This window comes from Chenopodium album, chromosome 27, assembly GCF_948465745.1.
Source record: "Chenopodium album chromosome 27, dcCheAlbu1.1, whole genome shotgun sequence".
NCBI lineage: Eukaryota > Viridiplantae > Streptophyta > Magnoliopsida > Caryophyllales > Amaranthaceae > Chenopodium > Chenopodium album.
The window spans coordinates 30,307,206-30,320,538 of NC_137860.1; the positions used below are offsets into that span (position 1 = coordinate 30,307,206).

Sequence of the window (13,333 nt, forward strand, 5' to 3'; positions counted from 1 at the left end):
AGTCCCTTCGTTTTTAAATACTTGTTCCATTTCTCTATGCGCAGAGTTTTAGGAAAAATTGAAGGAAGTAATAAAATATTGAGGTGGTGGGGTAGGTAGAAAAATAAAATATTGTAAAAAGAAAAAGTAGTCAAGAAAATTGGAGGAGATAGAATATGAAATTAATAAAGTATGATTTATGTTGGGTCCATTAATTGAGAGAAATGAACTAAATATTGTAAAAGCTTTCTAAATAGAAAATTGAGTAATTATTTTTTTAAAAACGACCGCTAACTGAAATTGGAACAAGTATTTAAAAATGAAGGGAGTACATATATTATATGTTTTATTTTTTTTTTTTTTTTTTTTGAAAGAAGTCCAAAGGACACTAAATTTCATTAATATAAACCATACGACATCTACAATTGACAATGAACAATAATGAAAACGAATTTAACAAAATCAAACAAGAATTAATCAGGGAAGGGCTAAGAATCCAAATACATAAATATAACAATTCGGCATATTCTCGATTCGTTGTCTCATACAACTTTTTGAGTGGATCCATCGTCGCTTCACAATTTTGTAAGATAGTTAATTCTTGTGCCGATTCCGTAACCCGAATCCGAGCCCTAATCAATAGTAGCTCCGCACAACCGGAGACCAAATTAAGCACCAATAAAACCTTGTCTTTCGAAGGAGTACGAAAAACCTTGTCTTTCGAAGGAGATCGAAAAAACCTTGTCTTTCGAACGAGATAAACCCTTTCTTTCGAGGGAGACATTATTGTAACGCAAAACAAAAAGCTTAAAAAAAATAAAAATTGGGGCTTTCCACCGGTGAAATCCGATGGAAGCCCCTTGAAAATTGACAATGGAGACTAGGTTTAGGAGAGAGAAGAGAGAAAAGGAGGCTAGGGTTTTTTTAGAATAACTCTATATGTTTTATTTTCTAAAATGACAACAATATTGTAATACTCATATTATACATACCTATTCACTTAAATACTGAAATACAATCATTTATATTCGGTTTCAAACAAGGTAAAACCCATCTAATTCAAAAATCTGAATTTTAATACTCATATTTATATTGTAATCTTATCCGATCTATTAAAATTAAAATCTAATTCGAATTGCAATCCGAATAACGAACACCCCTAATTTAAATGGTTCGGTCCGTCACGAGTCAGGTACAACAGTTGTAGGCTTTGAAGATAGTCAGGGTAACAATTTGGTTAGTCCTGTTACTAAGGCAGTCAGGCCCAGCGTTTTGCTCTTCTTGTTCCCCAAACTTCTTGAAAAAAACTAAACAAAACTATGGAGTTTGTACTAGAACATGACTAGAAATCTCACTCCGAATGCTCCACTTTAATTCTGGTAAGCTCATTTTAACTTTCCTGCTTCAAAATTCGCATTGATTTCTTGATTAATTCGTCTATTGGATTAATTATTAGTATTAGGTTTACCAATTTTGCTGATTTTGAAATTGTTGATCTTCCCCAATTTCTAACGTTTATTTATTTGTGTTTTGTTGGTTGTTTCTGGGTTAAATTGTATTAGCCAGCTTTATCGATAGGAAATGTGGGTCTTTCTGTTTCTCTCTCTTCCTAATTCCTAACTTGTTCTTTCATTCAAAAATCCCAAATTCTAATAATAATAGAAAGAAATGGAAACATCAAAAAGATGAGCTTCATTAGGGAATTTTGTGATGTGGAAAACAAAGCTCAATCTAACACATATTTATGCAAGAAAAGAAGAATTCAGTAGATTCTTATGATGACACAATCATAAAATAGTTTCCAGATTTACTAAGAGCAAGTTGTCACTACATCACTACATTCATGTTGCTTTTCCCCAAAATAATTAAACAACTTACAATGGGGTTGAAAAGGGTGTTACTAATACAAGAAATGAACTTGCTTGCATGTAACATGTGACCATATTTTCAACAACAACACATTTTGATGACATTGTAAAAGAGTACTCATTTTCTTTATAAAATTAGCCCTATTTGGCAATTTTCTCACCAAACACTTATCTAGGACTTTGTTGCTCCATTGTCTAAGATGCCTTGTGCCAAAACCATTTACAGGTAAGTCCATCGTCGTACACTTTAATGTGTGCGGAGTGCATTACAATACGTAACAGATATCGATCTAACATAATGACAAAAATTCTTATAAGGGTGTTGTGCACTCGTATATTAGATGGATTGAATTGGACTTTGCAATTTATTCAAACTAGAATTTGTAATTTATTCAACTTAATAGCTACGGAATAATTGATGTATGATTTGATATATAATATTTTGATCTATTCATAGATTTTAATCCTATATTATTATGTTAAATGTTGTTCTGTGAGTATTAATATGTACTATTTTTTAGTATCAACCTTTATATAATACTTCCTCCGTTTCTATTAAGTTGACGCTTTTGATTTAGGCACATATATTAAGGGGAGGAGAGAGAGTGATAGAGAATGAAAAAGCAAGTGGGGTTGTTTGTAAATGTAAGGTAAAAAATTTACCCAAAAAGGAAACGTGTCAACTAAAAAGAAATTTCCTAAAAAGGAATATGTGTCAACTAAAAAGAAACGGAGGTAGTACCGTATTTACATACTAAAATACATTTTCATATATTTATGGTCAAATGTGTATTTTGGCATGTTTATCTATTTAAATAGTGTAGTTATTTAGATTTAGATGGAGTAAGGGCCTGTTTGGGGCTGGCAAACTGAACTGAATTGAACTAGATAGAGCTGAAATGAATTGTTTATGAGAGAAGGAAATTAGGAACTGAACTGAACTGAAATTAAGCCGAAGAAAACATGCCCTAAGTTTAAGCATAGTTCAAATTAATGTGGTTTGGAATCTCTGTCAAACCATGTGCTCATTGTTATGTAAACCTTATTCTCTTTTTGTTGTATGCAGCTGGTGAAGATAGAGGATGGATCCCTACTTTCATGGAAGAGCGTATATGGACCACCTCCAGATATGGGGATGTTCTAGGGTGATTGAAGTTGGAAAACATAGGACATCAAATTCATGTTGAACTCTATGTTTATTAGTTTACAAATCCAAGTTTATGACTCAGAACTCAGAAGATCCCAGCTGAGAGCCTGAGAAGGAGTTGAATTGACAACAAAATACAAAGCTTCTGCGGTTGAGGTTGTTTCTTTAGCTGCTCTTCCTATATCACCGTTGAACTGGAATTGTATGGTACAGTAATAGTCCTTAATTACTGTTCTGCCTCTGTTCTTTTATGTATTGCTTTTGATTATTAACATAGTAGGCAAATATCTTTGTTTATTCTTATTCCATTTATATACTGTGGGTTGCGGAGTTGATTTCATTTGGTTTATTTAGGTTTCTATTATTCTTTGCTTATATAATCCTGAATTCCTGATCATGCATTGGTTGTGGCATTATGTGAATATTGGACTTGAACATTGTTGGGGCATTGCCTTCTAGTACATGTGACTAATCAATGCAACATTGTATATATATGTTTTTATGGAGACTAATTCTAAATATCTTACACCACGCTGTACTTTGTTACTCTTGCTCCCCATTTAACTTCCTATAAGGTCCTTTAACTAAAATAAAAAGATTGGAAAAGTAAAAGAAATAGTATATTATTGTTTGTTGAATTCTTCAAACTATGTGGTTTTCAATATTTATGTTTAGGTTTGACACTACTGTCAAAGTGTCAATTAACTTGCTCTTAGTGCATGCGATAATTCGAACAAGGCCTTTACTACAAGTTCAGAATTGTCTGTGTTAAATAAGTATGCATAGTTAACATGTAAGCTATTATGAAAGCTACCTTTGCATTTCCTAGCACCTTATTTGTACATCCTCACCCCTTCTTTTACTTTATGAAGGGGTGTGTATATATATGACTTAGAACTCTATCACTCAGAACTCAGAAGATCCCAGGTGAGAAGGAGTTGAATTGACAACAAAATTCAAAGCTTATGCGGCTGAGGTTGTTTCTTAAGGTACTCTTCCTTAATTACCATGTGAATTGGAATTGTATGGTACAGTATTAGTCCTTAATTACTGTTAGTCTGTTCTATCATGTATTGCTTTTGATTATAACATAGTAGGCAAATAGCATTGATTGTGGCATTATGTGAATTGGACTTTAACATTGTTGGGGCATTTTCTTATAGTACATGTGACTAATCAATGCAACGTTGTATATATACGATTTTATGGAGACCATTTCTAAACCTCCTAGACCACACAGTACTTTGTTACTCTTGCTCCTCAATTAACTTCCTATAACAATAAGGTGATTAAGGTCCTTCAACTAAAGTAAAAATACATAGTAACTTAATGTTTGTTTAATTCTTCAAACTATGTCGTTTTCAATATTTATGTTTAGATTTGACACTAAACATAATATAGTACTGTCAATCAGCTTGCTCTTAGTGTATGCGACGATTCGAACGTACAAGGTCTTTACTACAAGTTATGAATTGTCTGTGTTAGATAGTATGCATAGTTAACATTTAAGCTACTATGAAAGCTACCTTTGCATTTCCTAGCACCTTGTTCGTACATCCTCACCCCTTCTTGCCTTAGTCGTAGATAAAATTTCTGTACTTATTGTGGTAAAGGTGACAACAAGTAGTTGGAAAGTACTAAAGCGGTTAGAAAGATTGTCAATAATGCGTGGTAAACATATATTATGGTCAATTGGTCATCACTCATTACCAATGTATGCTATATAATAGATGTATATGCTAATCCTACCATTGTAGTATATTGCCCCTCCCTCACAATGTCATCTTTATTTGTCTCTTCTGTCCTCTCCTCGTCACCATCCTTGGATCTTCCTCGACGTAAGATCCCTGGAAGTTACGGTCTGCCCTTCTTTGGAGCCATTAAAGATCGGTGGGACTTTTTTTACCTCCAAGGGCGAGATCAATTTTTCAGGTCTCGCATGGAGAACTATAAGTCCACAGTTTTTCGAGCAAACATGCCTCCTGGTCCTTGGATATCCCCTGATCCACGCGTTATTGTTCTTCTGGATGCCAAAAGCTTTTTAGTTCTCTTTGATAATTCCAAGGTTGAAAAACGTGATCTTTTTACTGGAACTTATATGCCGTCCACCTCCTACACTGGGGGTTATCGTGTATGCTCCTATTTGGACCCAAGTGAGCCTGAGCATAGATCTCTTAAGGCCCTGCTGCTCTCTTTCCTTGCCTCTAAGCATGAAGAGTTCATCCCTCTCTTTCAGAGCTGTATGAAAGGCCTGTTCTCTGGTCTTGAGGATCAGCTGAGAGACACAGGCCGGGCTGATTTTGAACAGCTCAATGATGTATTATCTCTTGAGTTTGTTTTCAAGCTGTATTGTGATGGCAAGAGCCCTTCAGACACCAAATTAAAGTCCAGTGGGCCGACCATGCTCAAGAAGTGGCTCCTTGGCCAAATAGGACCTGTCAGTTCATTTGGATTGCCCAAGTTATTAAATCCAATCGAAGATTTTATACTGCATTCTGTTGGAATACCTTTTCTCTTGGTGAAAGGTGATTATAGAAAGCTGTATGATGCATTTTACTCCTCAGCAATATCATTCTTAAACAAAGCAGAAAGTTTTGGTTTAAGTAGAGAGGAGGCATGTCATAACTTAGTTTTCGTTGCTGGATTCAATTCATTTGGGGGGTTTACAAAAGTGTTTCCGTCAATGATGAAATGGGTTGCATCAGCAGGGGAGAGCCTACATCGCGAGCTAGCTAAGGAGATCAGGACTATTGTGAAGGCTGAGGGTGGGGTCACTCTGAATGCCATCAACAAGATGGCATTGACCAAGTCAGTGGTTTACGAGGGTCTAAGGATTGAACCTCCTGTACCATACCAGTATGGGCGGGCTAAGGATGATTTGGTGATCCAAAGCCATGACGCTTCATTTAAGATTAAGAAAGGGGAGATGATCTTTGGGTTCCAGCCATTTGCTACAAAAGATCCAAAGATCTTTGATGATCCTGAGAAGTTTGTAGCGAATAGATTCGTAGGGGAGGAAGGAGAAAGGCTGTTGAAGTACGTGTTATGGTCGAATGGAAAAGGGACTGATGATCCAACGGTAGATGATAAGCAGTGTCCTGGTAAGAATCTGGTGGAGCTTATGTCTAAAGTTTTCCTGGTGGAATTCTTCTTGCGCTATGATACATTTTCTGTTGATGCTTCTAAAACCACTCTGACATTCTTGTCCTTGAAGAAAGCCACCAGCACTTGATGTTCAAGAAAAACAGCAGTGATGTCTTATCATTGTTTATTTTGTTCAATCGGTTTTTCTTTTTAAAGTGTGCTTTATGTGAAGTTATATATGGATAGTTTACTACAATTTGTCTTAAATAGAGTTATGAATTTGCTAGCTCAAGTATAATATTGAAATAAAATGGTGCTTTTTTTTTTTTTTTTTTTCCTGATTTGATATATTTTCCTGAGCTGCATGCTAAGTTTGTGATTTTGATTTGCTTATGAATAATTATGAAATGGTAATTCATTTAAGTGTACTATATTCAAATAATACTTCGTAATATGAGCATGTCGTAGACTCATCGAGGTAGGTAGGGCTTTCCTTGTCTTTCCTCTGCACTTCCAAGGGTTTGGTATGGCAAATTTTAATTGAGTTGATCCGTAAGTAGTCCTTGCAGATATGGATGCTGTCTAATGGTGGATATCAGTTTTGCTTGAGTTGTGGCAGATTTTGTTCGAATTATCGTGTAACATATTCCACGTTTTGATTGGTGTTTGAAGTTGATGGTTGAATTAATGATAGGAGGTTTTAAGGTATGGCTTCTTGATATGTCTTTCTACTAGCTGTAATGTTACAAACTTTAATTTTGAGGACCTAGAGCATGATCGACTTGCACCTCATATGCTCATACACACAACAAATCGTGTAGAGAAAGTTATCATTGACTAATTGCAGTTCTTACTCGGTACATTATTTTGCCCTTCCGCCCTAAGAACCTTCTCTTTCAGTTTTCCATTCAACGTTATAAACATTTGACATATTTCAGCAGAGAGAGGTTATGGATGGACAGCCAATACGGACATGAATTGGCTGGCCAACGTGAAGTCGTGAATGACTTAGTACCTTTTGTTGGAAGTTCTTGAAGTAAAATCAAGAAAGTTACGGTGTTTATTCTTTTGACTGTTGAGATTTAATGGCTATTGGAATCTCTTAATTTTAGCTTCCTCTTATTGCTAATTTAATAGGCATTATTGCTGATTAATGTTGTTACTTAAAACTAGCCGTTACCCTTTTAATGTTGATTAAAGCTAGCACTTATTGGGGATTAATGGGTGGATGTTACACCACTTGATTGATGACTATTTTCCCTCTTAATTGCTGGTTGTTTTTACTCTCTCCATTGCCTTATAAATCAACCTTATTCACCTCCGAAAGATATGATAACAAAACCATCCATCTTTAACTTCTTACCTTCTCTTAAAATATATTCCTTCGGTTTTTGGGCAAGTATTCTGAATTCAAGTCGGGTTTGTGAGTGCACACAAATTTCGGCGCCGTGTTTGTTTTGGAGGGCGACCGCTTGATGTCTACTGCACCAGGGTAGCGCGGAATCGTCTTTTAGGTCAGTGGTTTACCACGACGCGGCAATTTTCAATTGGTCTACAAAACATTGAGATAAGTATTTTTTTCGTTTAATTTGCTCATAAACTAACACCTTTATCATACATTCATACTTTCAGGTGATTCATAGTTAGCTGTATCGAAAGGTGTCTAGTAACATTATACTTCGTGTATATTTTCGCTAGGAAAGAGGAAAACAATTGGCTGGCCAATGCGTAATGACTTAGAACCTTTATCATACAACTAGGTGCAGTGATTCTACTTGTTAAACTTTTTGTCATACAAAAATTAGTTGCAGTGACTTAGAACCTTTCTAATACAGAAATTAGCTAACTGTAGAATAATTCTAGAGTTAATTAATTTTTTGCTCATTTTATCGTAACAAGGAGAGGTAATGGTGGGGCATATGACAAGAGGAATAAATTAAACTAAGCTATTACTCATACTTTCGACTACATTTAGAGTTAGGTGCACCCAAGGCTATATTTTGTTAATTTATTTAATTACTTTTTTATGAACACAATCATACACTTGGATACACCCTGAGTCCCTGACTAACCTAGGTGCATCTTTGTACATCAGTACGTGTAAGATTTTTTCAAAGATTACTTGGAGTATTAGTAAATGTAAATATAACATTTGAACAAATACACAATCGAAAATCGAACTCTTAAGGAATAAAAAACATGGTCCTGTTTAGAACCTAAACCATAATTACTCGCACCTGCCACATAATACAGCTTAATTAAACCCTTGAATTTTTCTACGTTCATAAATGATTTTTGTTGAAAACCTTTAATTTCTAAAAAGTAGTTAGCAAGTTAATGATTTAACATGTCTACGGAAAACTTCTTATCTTACACTTTATTGTTCTTCCTTTAAGCAATGTAATCGTTTTTTTGTTCTTTAAATGTGATATGAATGATATATTAAGTTATTAAGACTATATGTATATTAGCAACTAATTGGCTTAATTGTGTTGTATTCTATATTATACTTGTGCTATATATAGCTGGGTTTAGGTTTCAAAAAAATAATAATATATAGCTGGTTTTTTTTTTTTTTTTTTTCTTCTACCATCCTCCTCAAGATCTTAACAATGTCATCTTTATATGTCTCCTCTTCTCATTTTAAAAATGAGAGCGACAAGCTCTCATTGTCACCATTGCCAGACCTTCCTCTCCGTGAGATCCCTGGAAGTTATGGTTTGCCCTTCTTTGGAGCCATTAAGGATCGGTGGGACTACTTTTATGTCCAAGGAGAAGACCAATTCTTTAGGTCTCGAATGGAAAAATACAACTCCACGGTCTTTAGAGTTAACATGCCTCCCGGTCCTTGGGTCTCTCATGACTCACGAGTTATTGTTCTTCTAGATGGTAACAGTTTCCCTGTCCTCTTTGATACCTCTAAGGTTGAAAAACGCGATGTGTTGACAGGAACATACATGCCTTCCACCTCCTTCACTGGAGGCTATCGTGTGTGCCCCTACTTGGACCCAAGTGAGCCTGCACATGGCTCTCTTAAGTCCTTATTACTTTCTTTCCTTACCTCAAAGCATGAGGAGATTGTCCCTCTCTATCAAAGTATTCTTAAAGGCATGTTCGATGAGCTAGAGGATCAATTGAGGGGTAAAGGTCGAGCAAAGATTGGGCCACTAAACGATGCTTTATCACTTGAGTTTGCTTTTAGGTTGTTTTGTGATGGCAAGAGTCCTTCGGATACCAAGCTGGAGTCCAAGGGACCTAGCATGTTCAAAAAGTGGTTAATTTGCCAATTAGCACCGTTGAAAACATTAGGTTTAACCAAGTTGTTAATCCCAATTGATGATTTCATACTACATTCTATTAGGTTACCGTTTTTCTTGGTGAAAGGTGATTACAAAAAGTTGTATGATGCATTTTACTCCTTGGCGACATCATACTTAGACAAAGCAGAAAGTTTTGGTATAAGTAGAGAAGAGGCATGCCATAACCTAGTTTTCATTGCTGGATTTAATGCATTTGGGGGGTTTTCAAGGTGGTTTCCGTCTTTCATCAAATGGGTAGCATTCGGAGGGGAGACCCTACACTACAAGCTGGCTCAGGAGATCAGGGCTGTTGTGAAATGCGAGGGTGGAGTCACTTTGAATGCCATCAACAAGATGGCCTTGACCACGTCAGTGGTCTATGAGGCTCTAAGGATTGAACCTCCGGTGCCATACCAATATGGGATAGCAAAGGATGATTTGATGATTCAAAGCCATGATGCTTTGTTCAAGATTAAGAAAGGGGAGATGATCTTTGGATATCAACCCTTTGCTACAAAAGATCCGAAGATATTTAACGATCCTGGTAAATTTATAGGGAATAGATTTGTTGGAGAGAAAGGAGAACAACTGTTGAAGTACGTGTTATGGTCAAATGGGAGGGGAATAGATGATCCGACAGTGGATAATAAGCAATGTCCAGGTAAGAATTTGGTTGAGCTCTTGCCTAGAGTTTTCTTGGCGGAATTTTTTTTACGTTATGACACGTTTTCAGTTGAAATTGGCACCTTGTTCTCAGACACTACAGTGACCTTCTTGTCCTTGAAGAAGGCCTCGACAACCACTTGATATAGGGGAGAATCGATATTTTATGGTTTGACAATCAATGTATGAAATTATTTGTGATTTACAGATTATCATTTTATGCAAATTAAGGACATAAGGCAAAGGCATAATTGTAGATCAAGATGTTTGATTCAAGTATAAGACTTGCTAAGAGAGCAAGTGAAGAAGTAATGTATTCATAATTATATACTTCGTACATATATCGTGAAGTAATGTTCTTTCTAAATTGAATAAGGGCATAAGGCTATAAATAGAAGTTGTTCGAACTCGAATATAAGACTTGCTAAGATAGCAAGTAAAAAAGTACTCGTAATGTGTATTTACTTACGAGTAGCTAGTAAGTGGTTGGCAGAGGTGCTTTGATGATTGTAAGACTACTTTAATTAATTAATTAATGGTACTATCCGTTTCTTAAAAATAAAAATGTATACAACTATTAACGTGTATATATATATTATATATCGTGAATAAAATTCTATGATTTCTATCAAAATTGGATGTCTTATTACCTTTTTTTTTTTTTTTTTTTTTTTTTTTTTTTTTTGTTGTTGTTGTTGTTGAATATTATGCTACTTAATGGATTTAATTTTAAGCGTATACAATGGACAAACTCCAATAGTAATTTTTTTTTTTTAAGAAATATGTTCAGCCCAACTCAGAATTCAGGCCCAAAAAATATGTCCAAACCTGGCAATTTTGGGCCGGACTGGGCTGCTGACTCTACTTTAGAAAAAGTAAGAGAAAAATTATTATTATTATGTGGCTCATTTTCTCGAGTTTTTCTTGTTTCACTTGACAGTTGACTCGTGCATATCTTCCTCCATTAGTCCTTTACTAAAAATATTTACACCACTTCTATTTGAAGGTCAAACATAAAACTTGACCATAAATTTCATTACTAAATAAAGCTAAAAAATAGTCACTTGTGATTATATTGAAAACTTCAATGTACGAGTATTAATTTTTAGAATATAAATTTAATTAAGGATATGTTTTTTCCCTAAGCAGAGCTTGATGGAGTTAGTGGGGAATTCACCTTGTGACTTTGAAGTTACAAGTTCGAGCTTCACTAATTACAAAATGATTGGGAGTAGGGGATTTCCTTGCATTCCATGATTCCATCTCTATTCTCACCTCAAAAAATAAATAAGTTAATAAAATAAATAAAATTTAAGGCTATTTATAGTTAATTTAATGTATTATAGACCTCGTAAAAGCAAATGGTGATAATTTATTAATGCGTGAATTGAAGTACGTATGGGTATATATTTCGTATGATTTCTTCATAGTTCAAACCACATAAATCAGCCTCATTGTTCTAAAGAAACACATCAAGAAACGACACATACAACACGGCCCGATACAACAACACATGGTAAAAATTGAGCGAGTAAAAACTAGCTCTAGCTTAATCACACAATCACGATACAATACAATACAACACAACACAACACAGTATAGAGACATGTTGCCTTTGGTTTTGTTTGGGCCGTCTTTTAAAAAAAAAATTATTAGCACAACACATAGTGACTAGGTTCGGCTACAGTGGCAATAAAGGTGATCATAATTCGGGCTGGGCTAGGTCTTAATATCAAATATCATGTCCAAACCTGTAAAAAGTTTCAAGCTTGTCGAACCAAAATGGACTTTTTGAGTTGGATTTGGGCTTTTAACTACTTACTCCGTTAAATATTAATGGCAACAAAAAGTAATATTTGTGAGATATAAAATAATCTTTATATATAACAATATGTTTTAGGAAATAAGGTTCTAATAACTCCCTCGAAAGATAGGGTTGTGCTCTCTCGAAAGAAAGAACCGTTCTCCGTCGTTTTGCACGCTCGATCTCCGGCACTATGGCTGATGATTTAGCGCTTCAATGTTCCTCTCTCAGATTAGGAGATGATGAAGGGGATATCATTGATATTGGTGAAGTGGAATGCTCTGAATCGGATGATAATCTGGCGCTTCTACTAGTAGGAAAGTTATGCACTGAGCGCCCGTACAATGTTGAAGCTTTCAAAAGGACTATGGTGAAATCATGGAAACTGTCGAATAAGATGGTGATTAGGGTTCTTAGCCCTAATTTGTATGCGTTCCAATTTTTTCACTGGAGAGATAAGGAGAAGGTATTGAAGGGGAGGCCTTGGTGCTGGGAAAATAATCTTCTCTTGTTGCGTGAGGTTGAGGGTGATGAACAACCTGATAGGGTTGATCTCAATTGCTCGCCGTTTTGGGTCCGAGTCCTTAACCTACCTTTTAATTGTCGATCTGATGCTTATGTAAAGGCGGTTTCTGCTAACCTTGGCGAATTTATGGAGATTGAAGAGGATTCTTTGGGGTTGAGCAGATATAGAAGGGTGCGAATTATGGTGGATGTGAAGAAACCCTTGCGTAGACACCAATGGATGAAAGACAAACGTGGGAACGAAGTTAGGGTTGAATTTAAATATGAACGCCTCCCATATTTCTGTTTTGCGTGTGGGGTTATTGGTCACTCTGAGAAAGATTGCATTGCTATCTCCGAGGAGGATAAGGGGAAAAGAATGGGATGGGGTCTTTTCATGCGTGCTTCTCCAAGGAAAGGCTTCTCTAAAGATGTTGAAGAGCTGGAGCAAATTACATCTAGCAGACGTCAATTGTTTGTGACGAGGGATAATGATCCGACCCTTGAAGCTGCTAGCAAGACTGGTGATGCGTGTGAAACTCAGGAAGAGGAGGTGAATAAGTTGGAGGTTTCTCAGACTAGTCTGTCGTGTACTAACTCGAAGAACCTTAGCACGGTGGCGAGTCAAAATTCTGGGTTGAATGTGACTGACGATGATGGGAACACAGTGCTTAATTCCAACATACCACTTGTTTTCACAAGTGGGATTTCTTCTGGGCAATCTAGAATTAAGAAGACCAAAAGAGTCATTCGTCCCCAATCAAAAGATATTGATGATATGGAGCATGATGCTTTACCCCTGCCAACACATACTGGTAAGCGTAAATTAATTTTGAACATCAATGATGCTGTTCTTGGAGATGATGGGGGAGTGTGTAAGCGTGTGAAGAATGATGATGCTGGTTGTACAAGGGTGGATAACACTCAAGTAGCGGAGGTTGGTGCTCACCAACCCCGCGAAGGGCAATGAAAATTTTAAGTTGGA

At 35.9% G+C, this 13,333-nt stretch overlaps 2 protein-coding genes across 2 annotated transcripts; both read left to right on the forward strand.

The window, feature by feature from the left end:
- The first annotated feature begins 4,740 nt into the window (after positions 1–4,740).
- Positions 4,741–6,443, forward strand: LOC145621007 (allene oxide synthase 3-like). Its single transcript, XM_081675747.1, has one exon. The coding sequence runs from the start codon at positions 4,772–4,774 to the stop codon at positions 6,224–6,226; it is 1,455 nt and encodes a 484-aa protein (XP_081531873.1). The 5' UTR covers positions 4,741–4,771; the 3' UTR covers positions 6,227–6,443.
- A 2,247-nt stretch (positions 6,444–8,690) lies between these two features.
- LOC145621174 (allene oxide synthase 3-like) lies at positions 8,691–10,411 on the forward strand. The gene has a single exon (XM_081675909.1). The coding sequence runs from the start codon at positions 8,691–8,693 to the stop codon at positions 10,182–10,184; it is 1,494 nt and encodes a 497-aa protein (XP_081532035.1). The 3' UTR covers positions 10,185–10,411.
- Positions 10,412–13,333: the final 2,922 nt, after the last annotated feature.